The following is a 19761-nucleotide window of genomic DNA, read 5'->3' as shown; positions in this document are numbered from 1 at the left end:
TTCATACCTTCTGCCTATGTTCTAATTGGATTATTTGTTTTTGGGGTGTTGAGTTTTATAAGTTCTTTATATATTTTGGATACTAACCCTTTATTGGATATGTCATTTGCAAATATCTTCTCCCATTCCATAGGTTGTCTTTTAGTTTTGTTGATTTTTTTCTTTTGCTGTGCAGAAGCTTTTTGTTTTAATGTAGTCCCAATAGTTTATTTTTGCTTTTGTTTCCCTTGCCTCAGAAGACATAGGAAGAGGTTGCTACAGCCCATGTCATAGAAGTTACTGCCTGTGTTTTCTTCTAGGATTTTTATGGTTTCGGGTCTCACATTAAGATCTTTATTTTTTATTTTTTATTTTTTTAAAGACTTTTATTTATTTATTTGACAGAGAGAGACACAGCGAGAGAGGGAACACAAGCAGAGGGAGTATGAGAGGGAGAAGCAGACTCCCTGCTGAGCCAAGGAGCCTGATGTGGGGCTTGATCCCAGGACCCTGGGATCATGACCTGAGCTGAAGGCAGATGTTTAACCGACTGAGCCACCCAGGGGCCCCTCACATTTAGATCTTTAATTCATTTTGAATTTATTTTTGTATATGAAACATGGTCCAGTTTCTTTTACATGTTGCTGTCGGGTTTTCCCAACACCATTTGTTGAAGAAACTTTTTCTCATTGGATATTCTTTCCTGCTTTGTTGAAGATTAATCGACCATATAATTGTAGGTTCATTTCTGGGTTTTCTGTTCTGTCCCATTGATCTGTGTGTCTGTTTTTGTGCCAGTACCATACTGTTTTGATTACTGCAGCTTTAATGTAACTTGACGTCCAGAATTGTGATGCCTCCAGCTTTGCTTTGCTTTTTCAGATTGCTTTGGCTATTTGGGATCTTTTGTGGTTCCATACAAATTTTAGAATTGTTGTTCTGTGAAAAATGATGTTGGTATTTTGATAGGGATTGCATTAAATGTGTAGATTGCTTTGGGTAGTATAGACATTTTAACAAGATTTGTTCTTCCGACCCATGAGAATGGAATGTTTTCCCATTTCTTTGTGTCATCTTCAATTTCTTTCATCAGTGTTTTATAGTTTTCAGAGTACACTGGGTCTTTCACTTCTTTGGTTAGGTTTAGTCCTGGGTATCTGATTATTTTTGGTGCAGTTGTAAATGGGATTGTTTTCTTAATTTCTTTTTCTGCAGCTTCATTATTGGTGTATAGAAATGTAACATTTCTGCACATTGATTTTGTATCCTGTGAATTTACTAAATTCATTTAGCAGTTTTTTGGTGGAGTCTTTCAGATTTTCTTTATGTAGTATCATGTTGTCTGCAAATAGTGAAAGTTTTACTGCTTACTTATTGACTTGGATGCCTTTTATTTCTTTTTGTCTGATTGCTGTGGCTAGGACTTCCAGTATTATGTTGAATAAAAGTGGTGAGAGTGAATATCCTTGTCTTGTTTCTGACCTTAGGGAAAAAGCTCTCCCTTTCTTCCCCTTAAGGATGATATTGGCTGTGCGTTTTTCATATATGGCCTTTATTATGTTGAGATATGTTCCCTCTAAACCTACTTTGTTGAGGGTTTTTATCATAAATGGATGTTGTGCTTTGTCAAATGCTTTTTCTGCATCTATTGAAATGATCATCTGGTTCTTACCCTTTCTCTTATTGATGTGATGTTGATTGATTTGCATATATGAACCATCCTGGCAACCCAGGAATAAATCCCACTAGATTGTGGTGAATGATTTTTTTAATGTGTTGTTGGATTCAGTTTGCTAGTATTTTGTTGAGAATTTTACATCTATGTTCATCAGGGATATTGGCCTGTAGTTCTCTTCTTTAGTGGTGTCTTTCTCCGGTTTTGTTATGAGGATAATGCTGCCTCATAGAATGAATTTGGAAGTTTTCCTTTTCTATTTTTTGGAATAGTTTGAGAAGAATAATTACTAACTTTTAAGTGTTTGGTAGAACTTGCCTGTGAAGCCATCTGGTCCTGGACTTCTGTTTGTTGGGAATTTTTTGATTACTGATTCCATTTCTTTGCTGGTTATCAATCTGTTCAAATTTTCTATCTCTTCCTGTTTCACTTTTGGTAGTTTATATGTTTCTAGGAATTTATCCACTTCTAGATTGTCCAATTTGTTGGCATATAGTTTTTCATAATATTCACTTATAATTGTTTGTATTTCTGTGGTGTTGGTTGTTATTTCTCTTCTCTTGTTTGTGATTTTATTGAGTCCTTTCTCTTTTTTTTTACTTGTTAAGTCTGGCTAGAGGTTTGTCAATTTAACTGATACTGATTGATATTGAACCAGCTCCTAGTTTCATTGATCTCTTCTATTGTTTTGGGTTTTTTTTAAAGATTTTATTTATTTATTCATGAAAGAGAGAGAGAGGCAGAGGGAGAAGCAGGCTCCCAATCAGCAGGGAGCCCGACGCGGGACTCGATCCCAAGACTCTGGGATCATGACCTGAGCTGAAGGCAGACGCTTAACCATCTGAGCCACCCAGGCGCCCTCTTCTATTGTTTTTTTTAGTTTCTATATCATTTATTTCTGCTCTCATGTTTATTACTTCCTTTCTTCTTCTGGTTTTAGGTTTTGTGTATTCTTTTTTTCCTAGCTCCTTTAGGTGTCAGGTTAGGTTGTTTATTTGAGATTTTTCTTGCTTCTTGAGGTATGTCTGTAACGCTCTGTACTTCCCTCTTAGAACCACTTTTGCTGTATCCCAGAGTTTTTAGACTGTTGTATTTTCATTTTCATTGGTTTGTTTCCATGTACTTTTAAAATTTCTTCTTTTATTTCCTATTTGACCCATTCATTGTTTAGTAGCATGTTATTTAACCTCCACATATTTGTGCTCTTTCCAGATTTTTTCTTGTGGTTGACTTTTAGTTTCATAGTATTGTGGTCAGAAAAGATGTGTGGTATGACTGTGATCTTGAATTTGTTGAGGCTTTTTGAGGCTTGTTTTGTGGGCTAAATATGTGATCTCTTCTGGAGAATGTTCCCTATGCACTTGAAAAGAATGTGTATTCTGCTGTTTTAGGATGGAATATTCTGAATATATCTGTTAAATCCATCTGTTCCAGAGTGCTGTTCAAAGCCATTGTTTCTTTGTTGATTTTCTGTTTAGATGATCTATCTATTGATACAAATGGGGTGTTAAAGTCCCTACTATTACTGTATTATTGATTAGTTCCTTTATGTTTATTATTAACTGTTTTATGTATTTAGGTGCTCCCTTGTTGGGTGCATAAATATTTACAATTGTTATATCTTCTTGTTGGATTGTCCCTTTCGTTCTCTATTGTGTCTTTCTTTGTCTCTTGTTACAGTCTTTGTTTTAAAGTCTATTTTGTCCAATTTAAGTATTGCTACTCTGACTTTCTTTTAACATCCATTTGCAGGATAGATATTTCTCTATCCCTTCACTTTCAATTGGCAGGTGTCTTTAGGTCTAAAATGAGTGTCTTGTAGGCAGCATATAGATGGGTCTCATTTTTTTTAATCCATTCCATCACCATATGTCTTTTGATTGGAGCATTTAGTCCATTTACATTCAATGTAATTATTGATAAATATGTATTTATTGTCATTTTATTATTTGTTTTGTGGTTGTTTCTAGAGATAGTCTCTGATCCTTTCTTTTCTTTCTCTCTTTCATGGTTTGCTGATTTTCTTTAGTGATATATTTGATTTATTTCTCTTCATTCTTTGCATATTTATTAGTGGCTTTTGATATATGGTTACCATTAGATTAGTTTATAACCTCTTCTGCATATAGCAGTCTATATTAAGTTAATGGTCATTTAAGTTTGAACCCATTCTTTTTGCCTCTCCTCCGCACATTTTAAATATTTGTTGTTATATTTTACATTCTTTTATTTTGTGAGTTCCTTGACTGATTTTTAACAAATATTCATTTTTACTGCTTTTGTGTTTCCTACCTTTATGCTGTCACTTTGGGTCCCTCCTTTCCACTCAGAGTCCCCTTTAATATTTCTTGCAGGGCTGGTTTAGTGATCATGAACTCCCTTGTTTTTGTTTGTCTGGGAAACTCTTTGTCCTTCTTTTCTGAATGATAGCCTTCCTGGATAGCGTATTCTCAGTTGCAGATTTTTCCCATTTAGCACTTTGAATATATCATGCCACTCCCTTCTGGCTTGAAAAGTTTCTGCTGAAAAATCTCCTGCTAGCCTTATGAGTTTTCCCTTGTAAGTTACTGCCTTCTTTTGTCTTGCTCCTTTTAAGACTTTTTCTTTATTATTATATTTTGTCAGTTTAATTACAATATGTCTTGGTGTGGATCTGCTTTTGTTGATTTTTGATGGGAGTTCTTTGTGCTTCCTGGATCTGAATATGTTTCCTTCCCAGATTAGGGAAGTTTTCAGCTATTATTTCTTCAAATAAATTTTCTGTCCCCTTTTCTCTCTCTTCTTCTTCTTCTGGGATTCCTATAATAAGAATGTTACTACATTTGATAGAATCACTGAGTTCCCTAAGACTCTTTTCATTTTGCATAATTCTTTTTTCTCTCCTTTGTTCAGCCTGATACTTTCCATTACTCTGTCTCCTTAGATCACTAATTCGTTCTTTTGCTTCTTCCATCCTGCTGTTCATTCCCTCAAGCATGTTTCTCATTTCATTTATTGTACTCTTTATCTTTGCTATGTTATTCCTTCTCTGTCTCTGTTAAGGGTCTCACTGATGTCCTCCATTCTTTCCTCAGGTCCAGGGAGTATCTTATGATCATTACTTTAAATTCTTTATCAGGCATGTTACTTATATCTGTTTTGCTTAGATTTCTGGCCGTGTCCTTGTTCTTTCATTTGAGATAAATTTCTGTCTTCTCATTTTGTCTAAGTCTCTGTGCCTCTTTCTGTGTGTTAGCAAAGTCAGCTACATCTCTCATTCTTGAGGGTAATGGCCTTATGAAGAAGAGGTCCTGTAGTGCCCTGCTGTGTGGTGTCCCCTGTTCCCCAGGGCCTGGCACTTCCGGGAGTGTATGCTGCATATGCTCTGCTCTTTTGTCCTGGTCATTTTATCCTTCAGGCCAGTTATCTGCAGAGGCTCTTTGCCAGTTGTGGGCAGTGTTTGGTCCCTGGCCCGAATGTGGTACGTTTTAACTAGGTGTGCTCTGGTCTGTTTGTGAAATGAGACCTGTCACCACCACTGCCAGAACTGAAGCTCTGCAAAACTCCCTCCTCGGGAGATGGCAGTATGAGCAAGGGTTTGATTCAGTCTTCTGGGAGAGGGTTTCTGCTCACTGGGACTGAGGCTAGTGTGAGTGGGAGAGGCAGTTCCAGCAGAGTGCGTGTGTTGGGGGACCAGGGGGCTTGGTTTAGGCAAGTTAGGTAACGAGTATCGGTGCTGTGCTGATTCCCACAGGTAGTCCTGTGCTTATGCTAAGGGGCAGGGGAGGGAAATGGCGCCGGCCAGTTCCTTTGTTTCCGGAGGGTTCTCTCTCTGTGAATGCTGTCTCTTCAGGATGTGCTCCAAGATGAGCAAATAACCTTCCCACTGTATGCCACAGGCACTCTTCAGATTGCTGTTTTCATGCTGTATGTTTGCCTGCCTTCTCTCCAAGAGCAGGGCAATGCCCTCAGGGCTCTCTCCCAGCCAAGCCTGCTGACCTTTAAAACTCTCCGCTGGTTGCCAGAAGTCATGAAATTCAGCTCTTATTGCTTCCCAAGGCAGTTACTGTGGGGATTCATTCTTCCCTCCCGGCCACAGCAGCCACCATCTGTTTCTCTCCCAAACCTCCTCTCCACACTTTCTGCCTTCTTCAGTGTGGCCTCTTCTCTACCTTTAGTGTGCAGTTTGTTCTGCCAGTCTTCAGATCGATTTCTGGGGTATTTAGGATGATTTGATAGTTATCTAGTTTTATTCGTGGGCCAAGGTGAGCCTACTTTGCTACCATCTTCTTAACCCCCACATCCTAGTTCTTTGAAGTGGCTTATCTTTGACCCTCCTCCCCTGCCTCACATCCTCATTTCAAATAGTTTTTAACTCTAAAACCACTCACCTAAATCAACACCAGACTACAAGGAGATCCTGCAGGTGGCAATGAATGCAGAATTCATAACTGTTCCTTTCCTGGGGTCTCTTGCTTTCTCTATAATTGAGTTTTTTACAAATACCAGGCAGGTTCCTAGGATTAATGTCCACTATAACAAAAAGGTTCTGTAGAGTTGATCATACTAGAATTTTACCAAAATGGCTAGATTTTTAAAATACAGTTTATTTTTAAAAATTTCAGTTGCTTAGGGGCGCCTGGGTGACTCAGTCATTAAGCATCTGCCTTCAGCTCAGGTCATGATCCCAGGGTCCTGGGATCAAGCCCCTCACCAGGCTCCCTGCTCGGCGGGAAGCCTGCTTCTCCTTCTCTCACTCCCCCTGCTTGTGTTCCCTCTCTTGCTATCTCTCTCTGTCAAAAAATAAATAAAATCTTTAAAAAAATTTTTTTTTCAGTTGCTTAGTTGGGCATAAAATGGTAGCTTAAGTGGACTTTGTGTTTCTTTGATGACTGGAACATAAGCAGTTCCCTTGTTTGTGGGACTCACACATTTTAGAAATATTTTTAGGGACAATGGCTGAAACGTATGTACCTCAAACCTTTGAGTGTTAGTCAAGACTTTTCTGTATTACACATTTTTTAATGGTTAAGATAAATGGCAAAAAAAAAAAAAAAGATGATAAAGTCTCAGTTAAAGTATGTCTAGGAAGATTAGGAGAGACATCGACATTTAAGAAACCATTTCAAGGGGCGCCTGGGTGGCTCAGTTGTTAAGTGTCTGCCTTCAGCTCAGGTCATGATTCTAGGGTCCTGGGATTGAGCCCCGCATCGGACTCCCTACTCAGTGGGGGGCTCCCTGCTCACACTCCCCCTGCTTGTGTTCCCTCTCTCACTGTCAAATAAATAAAATCTTAAAAAAAAAAAAAACCATTTCAAGTTGAAAGTGATTATTCTGCTCCTGATATATTTAGTGTTTTGGTAATCATTCATTCATTCGACTGTGTTGAGTGTGTATCAGGTCTGTGGATGAGGCCTCTTAAAGAGCAGACCTCCAGTGGAGAGTCCAAGATGTAAATAAATAATGTTAATATAGCACCAGTGTATATTAGAGATATGAACAAAATACAGTAGTTTCCAAAATGTTTTAATTTCAACTTAAAATTGTGGGCATTTGTGCTAAAACATATTGCTTATTTAAAAAATAAGCAATAATATTTAAATAATAATTTAGGTTTTCTACACACTAAAAATCTACTTTAAAAAGAGTTGGGTGTTGGGGTGCCTGGGTGGCTCAGTCATTGAGTGTCTGCCTTTGGCTCGGGTCATGGTCCCTGGGTCCTGGGATCGAGCCCCACATCAGGCTCCCTGTTCAGCAGGGGGCCTGCTTCTCCCTCTCCCACTGCTTGTATTCCCTCTCTCCCTGTCTCTCTCTCTGTCAAATAAATAAAATCTTTAAAAAAAATTACATACTTTTTCTTCTTATTCTATGTTCTTTATTTTATCTGAGTTTTAAAGACTTAATTTAAGCTGCAGACTTAAAAGTTAGCTCTTAGTTTATTCAGGGTGAGATTGACCAGTATGTTTAACTCTGTGCCAAGGATGTACTGTGGACTAGTTACCATTTCTTTCCTCAGTGGCCACAATCTGTCCATCCTTCATCCTCCTTAACCATAATCATCTTTTGCTAAAATGTGTCCCCTTGATCCCAAGGGCAACTGAGAGACTGTATGAATCTATCAAAATAAATACAATGAGCATAAATACGTAGCCGAAAGCCCAGAGATCTCTGCATACAAAAGGCCACATCATTTAAGATTTAGGCTTTTTTTTTTTTTTAAACTAAAGTCCATGAAGGAAATTTAGGTTTTCTACACACTAAAAATCTACTTTAAAAAGAGTTGGGTGTTGGGGCGCCTGGGTAGCTCATTCAGTTAAGTGTCTGCCTTTGGCTCAGGTCATGATCTCAGGGTCCTGAGATCAAGCCCTGCATCAGGCTCCCTGCTCAGCGGGGAGCCTGCTTCTCCCTCTCCCTCTGCCCCTTCCCTTGCTTGTGTTCTCTCTCTCTCTCTCTCTCAAATAAATAAGTAAAATCTTTTTAAAAGAGTTGTGTTATCAATTTTTCCCACTCCTGTTACTACGTATCTTCTCTTTGACCAAGTGGTTGCTGTTTGGAGAAGCCTAGTCATTTCATTACCAGTCTTATAAATGGTAATAGGGAAGGTCAGTGTACCTCTAAGAGCAGTAATGCAATTCTATATCCAGTGTGAAGAACATGGAGCATGCATGCTCTGGTTTTCTTTCCTTGTCACAGATAATAAATCACAAGCTATATTTAAAATACAATCTTGGGGGCGCGTAGGTGGTGCCGTCAGTTAAATGTCCAACTCTTGGTTTCGGCTCAGGTCATGATCTCAGGATTGTGAGATCGAGCCCCATGTCAGGCTCAATGCTTAGTGCAGAGTCTGCTTGAAATTCTCTCTTCCGGGGCACCTGGGTGGCTCAATCGTTGGGCATCTGCCTTCGGCTCAGGTCATGAACCCGGAGTCCTGGGATCGAGCCCCACATTGAGCTCCCTGCTCAGCGGGAAGCCTGCTTCTCCCTGTCCCTCTGCCCCTGCTTGTGTTCCCTCTCTCTCTGTGTCTGTCAAATAAAATAAAATCTTAAAAAAGAAAGAAATTCTCTCTCCCTCTCATGCCCCTCCCACATGTGCACTTGCTCTCTCTTTCTCTCTCAAATAAATAAATCTTTAAAAAAAAATACAATCTCTGTAGACGCTGGTGCTATGTCCACAGTTTCATAGTTTTTCAAGTATTTCAACTTTTGCAGAATATGATATATCTGCTTATTTTTTAATTGTTAATATAAGACTCTCTGATATATTACTAAAATTCAAAATGGATCTGCTTACATTCTAAAAATATCAGAATACCAACCTGGGAAATATCCCTGATCTATGTATTTGTAGTTAAAATCTGTGTATTTTCATAAATGCCAGCAGCTGAGTCCATCTCTTCATCTCTTTATCTCATGAATGAAAATAGTAATACCAGCTCCCTATTTTCTAAGATTAGATTTCAAGAAATATTTATTGTGTAGAGATAAATAAAAGTCCACTGATCTAAGGTATTTATAGTCTGTTAGGGAAGACAGGTCTATAAATAGATCATTGCAATATAGTGTGAAAGTTCAAAAGTAAACATGTCAAAATCCAGAAGTAGCTCTAAGGAAGCAACGATTGATTAATTATTTCATTGGCAAAGAACAAGAAAGATAAAGCAGTGGTTGATGACTAGACTCACGGCAGGTGGACAGGGTTAAGGCAAAGACATTTCAGGAAGGAGACTAGTATATGCACGATTACAGAGAAGGGAAATGGCCCAGTGTGCTCTGAGAGCCAGAAGTAATTTTGTACTGCTTATATAAAAGGCCGTAGGCACTGCCCAGAAATGCCACTGGAGAGTAGACAGGGCCAGATCCAGAGGGACCTGTGTGCTTGGATTTTATTCTTTAGGCAGGGGAAGGATTTAAAGCAGGTAAGAGTCACAACAGTGTGTATTTGGGGATCACTCTGGCAGAATGTATTGGAGGGAGTGAGCATGTAAGATAGGAAGACTAGGCAGAGGGAAAAATAAGATCAGCGAACCAGAAAGGAGGGACGGAGGAAATGGAGGTGCCAGGACTGAGCTGAGAGCTGAACTGTTCAGGAGCCGGAAGGGTTAGGACTTGGTTACTGACCAGAGAGTTTTCTTTCTGTAACTTAAGATATATGGCTTTCTCCACTTCTCCCCAGTTAATTCCTAATGTTTTTATCTCTTAGATTCAGATTAGTTATCCTACCCCTTAGACTATCGAGAGAGTGAAGAAGCTCGTTGCATATTGATTTTTCCTAAAGCCCAGCCTAACGCTGTGTTCTTTTTAGGTGAGATGGGCAGACCTGGAAGAAAAGAAGGACGCAGATAGGAAAAGGGCCATAGGTTTTGTGGTCGGACAGACTGATTGGGAGAAGATCACAGATGAAAGTGGTCACCTGGCTGAAAAAGCCCTCAATCGAACCAAATATATATGATACTTAGTTTTTGAACGGAGTCATTGTTCCTCTGAGGTAAGACTGCACAGTCATATAAATAGCCTACTGTGTGGTTGTTTTGAAGGGTTTGAGATAAAGGAGACAGCATGCTTTGCTAAAAATGCTTCTCTTCTTGTATTATTTTCTGGTTCTTAACAGAGTAAGTATGTGCTACTTGCCAACATTTACAATGCAGGGCGTTGGAAAAGGGAGCAATTTTCTGCAACCTGGCTCCCTTAATATAAGACTTGAGAAAAGGTTGGAGTCTGTAGATTTGAGGAGGAGTGGAGTGATGAGATACTGGCATCTACTGAACTTTCTGCGTGCTGTTTCGTGGTGTGACAGCCTTTTCTTTTCTTTCCAGGTGGTTCGCTTTGAGGTGATCTGAAGCCACAGCCTCATGGAGCTTCGTTGTGTGTCACCTTGCCTTCCACGTTTCAATTTTTGTTTTGTTTCTACCACTTTAGATTTTTTAAAGTTCTCCAGTGTCCCCAAGAGGTCTTAGAATCTTGCTGTACCCAAGCAAGACATTAATTTTTATTTTTAACTATTTTGGGGAGGGAGGGAGTGATAGCTTAACTGCTGAAGCCAGGTGGGGGTCTGCTGGAGGATTCCAACAGAAAATATTTCCTCCGCTGTACAATGTCACAGACTATCTCTATCATCATTGCTTTGTGGCTGTTTTTGTTTTTTACTGTATGTAACTGGTAGCTGATTGTACTAGGATTAAAAACAATAAACTTTCACGATAAAGCCGATGAGATTCATGGGCTATACAGCATGGGCCCCTTTCTCTTGTTTTCTTAATTTTATTTTTTATTGCTTTTTTAATATGGTGTGTTCTAATTACGTGCTAGCCGAACATCCCAAAATCTCTTTCCTGATGAATGTTATATAGCTTAGTGATTCCATAGCACATATTGTAAACACAAGGCAGGCTCAGTGATCTTTGATAGCTGATTTCGTTCTCTGTCTTTGCGTCTTGAAGACCAGTAGAGACAATTGCACATATTCATCGGTTCCCTCGAGTACATCAGTTCTATAGCATGATGTTTTATTGTTTTATTTTTTTGATCCTCTTGTTGTTCCTCCCTCTTTTCACTTTCTCCCCTCATGCTATGTTATGTTTTGATTTTTCCCTCATCTGGCTTTGATTCCTGGTGGGCAGAACTGAAGTACTCCATAGAACTCAGGAGTTTGTTGTCTTATTGCTAAACTTGAATGGTTGATGTTTTCATCAAGATTGCAGGGGAGAACGAGTACGGAGGTGTGCAGCCCTCTGGCAGGCAGCCTCTAAGCCTGTCAAGTTTTCAGGTTCTTGCCAGATTGCTCATTATTGGAAAGCATGGACTTCTGCAAAGAATTTCCTCTCTCGTGGATAGTACCAGGTGGAACCTAGAAATGCACAGAGCTAAAACCCAAATATCATTGCATTTTAAAAGCAACAAAATCTCTTTTCCCTTTTCCATTCTGCAAAGAAAAAAACGTCATTTTCTAACATGAGAGAAGACAGAGAGGAGCTTTCTTCCTCAAACACCGTTTCCACTTTGTAATCCAACTCAGCAAGTTGTGAATTTGTTCACAAAAGGCTTGAATATTTTGAAGTATTCACTTTTGGGCTATGGACAAAAACCTTTTAATTTTATGACCTACATTAAGTACTGTGTGACCAGAAATGATATTTATTAGCATTCAAATAGTATCACTTTGGGTTCAAGAATGTGAAACTATAGTACTGAAGACTAATGGGAATCCTAACAACTTTCTGTTCTATCTTCTCGAAGTTCTGAGTGTTTACATGTAAGAGGCTTTGAGATCATTAAGTCAATATTGAATGTATAATTTCCTGCATTAGATAACTTCCACTGTCTGTAGTATTTAACAAGATACTCTTGTTGCTTATTGGCCGACAGTACACTTCTATGTACCCATCTTTCTCAGCTGCTTTTATGATGTTGAATGAAGGTACATCACAAGATAGCCAATAGAATTATTGTTTGTACAGAGACCCACTTGAATCTACCAAATGTCTAGTCTTAACAAAAACAGTATTTCCAGAATGTGTTCTCTAGTTCAGAAGACAGTGGAAGCATATATATTCTTATAGAGGATGTTTTACTTTAGTTTTCTTAACCTTTGTAAGTTCTAACAGTATTCAGAATGCCAATGAAATAAGAAGTGGTAATCACTCATGAATCACTTTAAGTCTGCCATATTTTGGCCTTGCAGCCTTGACTTTGTGTCTGTGATCTTATACCAGAGAGGATTAGGGAAGAGGGAACAGAGTCAGAAATGGCCTCTGCTGGTTTTTGGAGGATACAGATTAACATGACCTTAGGGGATGAACATAGAATGTTGGCTACTTTAGAAAGTTGGTCTAACAAAATAACCTCAATGAAAGAAGATTAATGAAAAAAAAGATTAGTCCCCAAAAAGAAAGTAAAATAGAGATTGTCAGTTGATATTTGACTTTGTTAGTCTAATGGGACTATTAAAAAATTCTTGAATTTGCATTGCCACTAGACGGAGAATAGACTAGAAAGCCCAAGAATAACTTAGAGAAATTTAGTGTGGGTAGAAAATGCCTTGATAACACAAATATTTTAAGTTTGTTAAGAGATGTCCTTGGAATACAGAAGACCAAACTTGGGTTCCATTTATTTGCTGGCATTTTACTGTTGTTTTATTAACACTGTTTCCCTTATCATCTCAGAAAACTGCATGGTATGTGTTTTAAATTTTTTATTTTAGTCACATTAAGTTGATTTAAAATCCTGTGTTGTGTCTTAATACAGAATAATCTGGTGTTGGGGAAAGTTCCTGGTATCTTTCATGTTTCACATCTTTTAAACTAAATGTGAAAAATCTCACTTTAGTGATTCAGCTCTGCTTGATGAGATGCAGAAATTTTTTCTATTTAGAAATCATTTTATTTAGGGTTAAATTGGCCTATTCAAAATACATTGTGACTGATTACAAGATCAAAAGCCATAAATTATGCACAGTAGTCTGTTTGTTGACACTTACTTGATTCACATAATTTTCAAGAAGTTATATTTGATTTAAATATCAATGATTAATTCAGAAGTTTATTGACAGAGACAAAGTCTTAAATTTTCTGGTTGGATTTCTTTCCTTTGTGAAAGAATTCTGGTGGTTGTTTGGGTAAACCAAGTATTAAATTCTGAATTGGACTGACTAAAAATTTCAACCTAGGTTTTCTTACTTCGGAGGTGCCTCAGCTTTTTATGTTAAGTATTTTATCCTGCTGACTGTGCAAATTGCAGGTATTTTGGTAATATTGGTGTCTAGAGCCTGGCTTACTGGTAGGACTGTAAAAGTAACAAGTTGTCAGCTACAAAGAGACTGTATGGTTGTTTCAGATACAGTTTAGAGCTACCAAAACTGAGATGAATTTTACTAAGCCACAGAAGAATGATTCCTCATTGTTAGTATTGACAGACCCTGGTACAAGTTCAAGTTCCTCTCTCAGAAGTTATGTGACCTTAAGCAAATCATTTAACCTATCTGAGCTTCCATTTCCTCATCTATATAGTGAACAATAACAAAACTTACCTAGCAAAGGTTGTTGTGAGGAGTAAATTGAGATGACGCTTGTCAGCTACTTGGCGCAGTACCAAGCAGAGTAAAAGGTAAAAAACTGGTAGCTGTCATCATCATCGTCATTACTTTTGGACTTGTTCCTTTTTTTGCTTTTGAAATCTAAAATTTTCACTTGGCTTGAAGATAATTGTCATCTTTTATAGTCAGCTACTCTAGACCGAGCTATGTCATATGAAGTAGTGCAGTATGTGTGTGTGCGTGCGTGTGTGTGTGTGCTGGAAGAGTACTAATTCAGAAGCATTTTCAGGTAAGCTGTGAAACTGATCTTCAGAACCAGTATGGCGTCTTAAGAGGCTTAGGTACAAAGGCTAAGTACTAAGTACCCAGAGGGGATAAGTAGTAACAGAAAGCAGTGGCCAGACCACAGGTGTGTACAAAGGTGAAGGCCCTGAAGCATGGATTTGCTCTGATTTTCATATATTGAAAAAGAAAATGGTAATTTTATGAATAAGTAATACATCCATGTGGTATAAAATTCAGAAGGTTCAAGGGCTATGTGTAAAAGTCTCCCATCTCAACCCTGAGCCTCCCACATCCCATCAATAGAGGTAACCAGTGTTGCCTGTTTCTTTTGTTTCCTTTCAGAAAAATTCCTGTGGATAAGCATTAAGTATTAACATTTTTGTTTTTGTTTACTCAAATGGTAAGAGTGCTACGCAAACCACCTTATTTTTCTTTTTTCTTTTCAATAGTGTGTCTTAGAGGTCATTCAGATTTTGTGTATAGAACATTCCCATTCTTGGAATATTCCCCCCCCTTCTCTCCCTCTCTCTTCTATCCTCTCCTTTTTCCTCCTCCTCCCTCCCTCCCTAATTTCCCAAAGGTACCTTTGTATTGTAAGGAGCTTTACTGAAAAATTTTAAGCAATTGCTTCACTTATATTTCTGTTCTTTTCATGGCATGGAATATATATTGTGTAGGTATATTTCTGTACAGTTTTATCACATGTGTAGGTTTGTGTATCCACCCCCATCTTCCACATACACCCCGCCATCTCTAGGGGCAACCATTAATCTGTTTTCCATTTCTGTAATTGTATCATTTAAAGAATGTTATATAAGTGAAATCATTTAAGATGTAACTTTTTGGGATTAAACTTTTGGCCTTTTTTTACATGGCATAATTCTCTTGGCACTCATTCCAGTTGTCGAGCTGCAGAATACCGTATCATACGATTTAACATACCAGGTTTCTGTTGATGGATATCCATGCTGTCTTTTGCTCTTATAAAGTTTGAATTTCATGTATCATCGTCACTCTGCCACTTCCTGTGCTTGTCTAATTTCTAGCAATGAAGGAACAATAGCAATGGCATCCTTTACATAAACATCTTCAGAGGGTGACAGGTGCTTAAGAACCAGCACAGCAGAGGGGTGAACTATCAAGAGAAATGCCATAATGAGATGACAAAGGCAGATCTTACTGCCTGGAAAATCCTGCATGATAGGATTCTGACAAAGCAAAGCATCATGATGCATCTTAGAGGGCCAGAGACTCTGATGAGTCCCTCGTCCACACATGACTGAAAGTTAAATCCTTAGGCCACCGTCCTCTGTATCTGGATATTTATGCACCGCAGTGACTGATCTGGTTCTGTTCTTAGGCTCCACTGCTTTCACGTTAAACCATAGTCAATGAGCATCCTCTTGAGTGGAGCTGAGCTTCTGCAGTTACGCACAGCCCTCTGCCTGCCAGCAGGACCTTGCATCTGTGATCCTATGAAGAGCTTGTAGATTTAATGGTTTATTATATAGGGAAGGACTTGGCTTTGAGTCCTCTACTTAAGAAGCTTGCACTTTCTACCAAATATGCACATTCTTGTTTTGACAATATTGATCTAGATTGCAGATCCTTCCCCTGTATTTCAAGAATTGAAGTAATCTCTTCCACCATAACTTGAAATCCCTCTCACACCTATTATTTCTGATGGAGAGTTCTAATTCTTAGGTATGTCTAATGTTTATTTCTTTTACAGCATCTAGCTAGCTTGGTGCATGACTCATGTATCTCTTGAGTGAATAGAGGAGATGTCTCCCATGAGCGTGGCAGTAGTCACACACTTACTCAGTTGGACAGGTAACAAAGGAGTAAGTCAGAGGGTGGAAACTGGCAAGCTGGAGAATAAGGTAGGTCTGGTCAAAGGGGAGGCAGCGCCTGCTCAGCCACAGCAGACTGTGGCTATGTAGGGATGTGGGTGCTTGTTGCCCGATTTTCTGGGTTTTCAAGAAAAGTGCAAAATCTGGGTTTTTATGTGAAATCAGTGTTTGGACACTAAGAACTTATTTTGGTTTTGGTTTGGTTGGTTGGGCTTTTTTGCAAATGCTTTGGCCTGAGCAGTTTGCCTGCCATTTCTGACTTGAAGGCTGCCAGTTTGAAACTCTTGATATTTAGAGAAGAGGTTGGAAACACCTTAGGGCTCATTCCTGTCAAATTCCTTCATTTCAGAGATGAAGTTTCTGAGGCTGAAAGAAGATAAATTACTTGCTCAAAGTGTACGGTTACTTGGTGGAAAAGCAAGGCTAGAACTTGGGTTTCCTGGTCACCTGGCACTTTCTTTCTCCTTAACTATGATACCTTCTTTCTGAGGCCTTCATAAGTTCTAGGGTGGTGAATGCTTCAGTATTGTGTGTGTTGTATGTGTGTGCACATGTGTGTGTTTTCTAACTTCTATGGACCTGGAAGTACATTCAGATGTAAATATATCAGGAACAATATGATTCAGTTGCTTACCTCTGAAACCATCTTCCTTGCACTCCCACAAGTATAACTGTACACTTGGGGTCTCATTTATTACTTGTTAGGTTGTTTGATACCTCTTTTCAATCGCAGAAGTTTAAAATTTGATGAGTATTGTGTAAGAACAGAGGAAAGGAAATTATATTTTACATTTTATTTTCTGTCATTTGTAATTTCTTATGTAATGTAACTAGCCTATTTGGTCTAGCTCCAGTGACAAGCATCGTAACCTCTTTCACTTGGAAGTTCCCTATTACCCATCTTATTAAGGATAAGTCATCAGCTTGGCAGTCAAGTCTGTCAGTAACATGATCCCAGCGACTTTGCCAGCTTTGTCTTGCACTCTTCTTACCACATGTACACTACACTGCAGGCACACTGTGTGATTTACTGTACCTTCAACTTTCCCTCAAATTTCCCGTTTCCTTTAGGAATTGTGTCTTAAGGCCCAGCTCACATGCTCCATTCTCCCTGAAGCTGTGTTCTCCCTGATCCTCCTGGTTTGCTCCCTCCTTCCAGCTCTCACAGGGTTTTGCTTGATTTGTCCTATGATCTCTTTTTTTTCTTTTTTGGATGTGGCTTTCATGTATTTAATTTTTTTAAGTAGAATTAATATCCACAGTTTCAGGTGTATAATATAATGATGCAACAGTTCTATACATTACTCAGTGCTCACCACAGTAAGTGTGGTCACCATCAGTTACCAAACAACATTATTACCATCTTATTGTTGATGAGAATGCAAATTGGTGCAGCCACGGTAGAAAAAGACTTTGGAGGTTCCTCAAAAAACTAAAAATATAATTATCAAATGACCGTGATTCTACTACTGGGTATTTACCCCCCACCAAAAAAAGGAAAGATGTATGCACCCCTATGTTTATTGTAACATTATTTATATTAGCCAAGATACAGAAGCAACGCAAGTGTCCATCCATAGATCTATGATCTCCTCTTAGTTTATCTTTCTAGTAGAGTAACTTATATGCCTGTCTTGTCCTTCTTCCCCATCCCTTCCCATTCCCAAATGCAAACTCCTAGAGGGTAAGAACTGTATTTTTGCTCCTCTTCCATCCTTATAACACCTAATATGCGGTACCTGTCATGTACAGCTGGTGCTCAACAAGCATATTTAGATTCGGTGCGATGCATTTAAATATAAACTTAATTCATATAAGTCAATATATGTGTAATTCACAGTACTCCAATTCTTGAGTTTGCTTTTTCACTGCCTCTGTATCTTCCAGTTGGTGGCATTTCCGTAAGTGTTACATAAACCACGCATCACAAGTCCAAATGCCTGCTATGGACAGGAAGACATAAGTGGGAGAATTGGCCAGTAGTTCCATGATGGCATGTTCTATTCTTTCATCAGGAACATACTTTGTTTGCAAATTAGACATGTAGGAATCGTCTTCATTCTCATGGGAAAAATGTTCTCTTTCCAGTTTTTCTCAAAACATTCTACACTATGTATCTTTGCTTTTCCCACATTTGGTAGAGATAAAAGTACAAGTGTTCATTTTCTTCTTAACTCTACTGTGAGAAAATTAGCAGTGGAAGCAGAATGATAAAGGCGACTGGCTCTCAGTTTGGGGAGGCAGTAGGGCATAGTGGGGACTGAGAAGATGCAGAGTGCTTGCCCTATGTTCTTCTCCAGACAGTGGTTGCCATGAAGCAAGGTAGACCAGATGTAACCAGATGAAGATAAAAGTGGAAAGCTGGATTTTTATGAGATGCAGTCTTTTCAAAATATGATGAGGACAATAGAGTAGTGGCAAAACAAGCCAACTGGAGGCCACATATTACCTACAGGCCATCATTTTGGGACTTCTGATGTATATCATAAAAGACGTCTGAAAGATGATTACTATAAAGAAGATGTCTATAGGAGAGGAAACATCAGGTTATATTACATAGATTGCATGTAAATATTTTGACCAGTACCTTGTAACTGATATTTTGGAGTAAATAATTCTGTTTTCACTGAACCAGATAGCAATACATACATAATACACTGATGCTGAATTTGCAATAAGTTATTTTTTGTTCATTGCTTGCTGGCACATGGATGCATGTATATTGCCTCCTCCTTGGGTGACATCCTTTCCGTGCCTCCATTCATCAAGATGGCAGGTAAGCACCTGTGTGTGCACAATTAAATAGTGTGCACACACTTATCCCAGAGAAAGAAGACAGCAAGAATTCCCTTTGATTAAGCAGAGCGGCTGAGCAGCCATATCCAGCTGTGAATTTGACCAGAATGTCCTCCTTATAACTCTCCATTGCTTTCTACTATTTCTACTGGGGAAAGAGGATGGATGTCATTAAAGCTTCTTTGTTGGTACCTGTCAGTGTCAAGGTGGGTATACTTTTGCTATGTTTGATTTCTTAAAAGTATGTTTTGGGGCATTATCTTTTTCAAATTTATTCCAGCCATAAAATACAAATTCATTCATTCTCATTATTAAAAAAAAAAAATACTACAGATACTAAAACCCCCATTAAGCAACAAATATTTTAAAATCTCGGAGGTAATTACTGTTGTTATTTTGGTGTGTGGCTTTCCAAATCTTTTTCTGTGCATTTATATTACATATATATGTACCTATAAGGATATAGTTTTATTTTTTTTTACATGAGTGATATTCTTTACATGTTGTCTGCAGACCCCTTTTGTCTGTGTGTATATACATACACACACACACACACATATAAATATACATGTGTGTATGTGTGTATTCCATGATACCTATATAACATAGATTATTTCTCTTATTTGTGACAGCTTTTCACTGTCATGACAGTGTTACATTGAGCATTCTTGTAAATGCCCTTTTGGGGCATAGTTTCAAATTTTTCAGGGAAAATACAGAAGAATTTAATTATTGGGCCACAGGGAAACAATTTCTTCTTTTATGTCCTCAATAATTATCTGTATGCATGTTTTAGAAAGAGTCCTAACTTAATGGCTGGGATATCAAAAATTCTTTTTCTTAGTACTTTAAAATCCAGTTTTTTATGCTGCTCTCATTTGAATTCAGTCTTTTGAATAAATTTGGAATTGATAAGGATAAGCAAAATAGGTTCAAGGTAGTAGCCATACATAGATCAAGACTATTAAGTTTTTGGGAATAGGTGCTGTGTTTCAATGGTAGGGAAATTAAATTTTCAGTTGAGAAGATTATCTCTCTTAATCGTGAAGTTCTTTTTTCCAACTCTTTCTCTTCTCCCTTTCGAATTATGACGACTGGATCCACAGGTGCTATGAAAATATTTTCTCACATCACACATCTTCTTTAATAATCCTGGAAAATATA

The 19761-nt window shown here is 38.3% G+C and overlaps 1 protein-coding gene across 3 annotated transcripts in view; it reads left to right on the top strand.

Moving 5' to 3' along the window:
• YLPM1 (YLP motif containing 1) overlaps positions 1–10861 on the top strand; it is a 73938-nt gene extending 63077 nt beyond the window's left edge. The window contains exons 20-21 of one of the 3 annotated variants that reach the window (XM_027570099.1): positions 9935–10117; positions 10446–10861. In XM_027570099.1, the coding sequence (XP_027425900.1) occupies positions 9935–10081 (147 nt within the window). In that variant the 3' untranslated portion in view covers positions 10082–10117; positions 10446–10861. Of the gene's footprint in view, positions 1–9934; positions 10118–10445 lie in introns of those variants that run through there. The other 2 variants (XM_027570097.1, XR_003515687.1) reach the window with 2 other exon arrangements.
• The last annotated feature ends 8900 nt before the right edge of the window (positions 10862–19761 follow it).

The sequence above is a fragment of the Zalophus californianus genome, chromosome 6 (assembly GCF_009762305.2).
Source record: "Zalophus californianus isolate mZalCal1 chromosome 6, mZalCal1.pri.v2, whole genome shotgun sequence".
In the NCBI taxonomy this organism is placed as follows: Eukaryota; Metazoa; Chordata; class Mammalia; order Carnivora; family Otariidae; genus Zalophus; species Zalophus californianus.
This window is presented reverse-complemented; position numbering and strand designations above follow the sequence as displayed.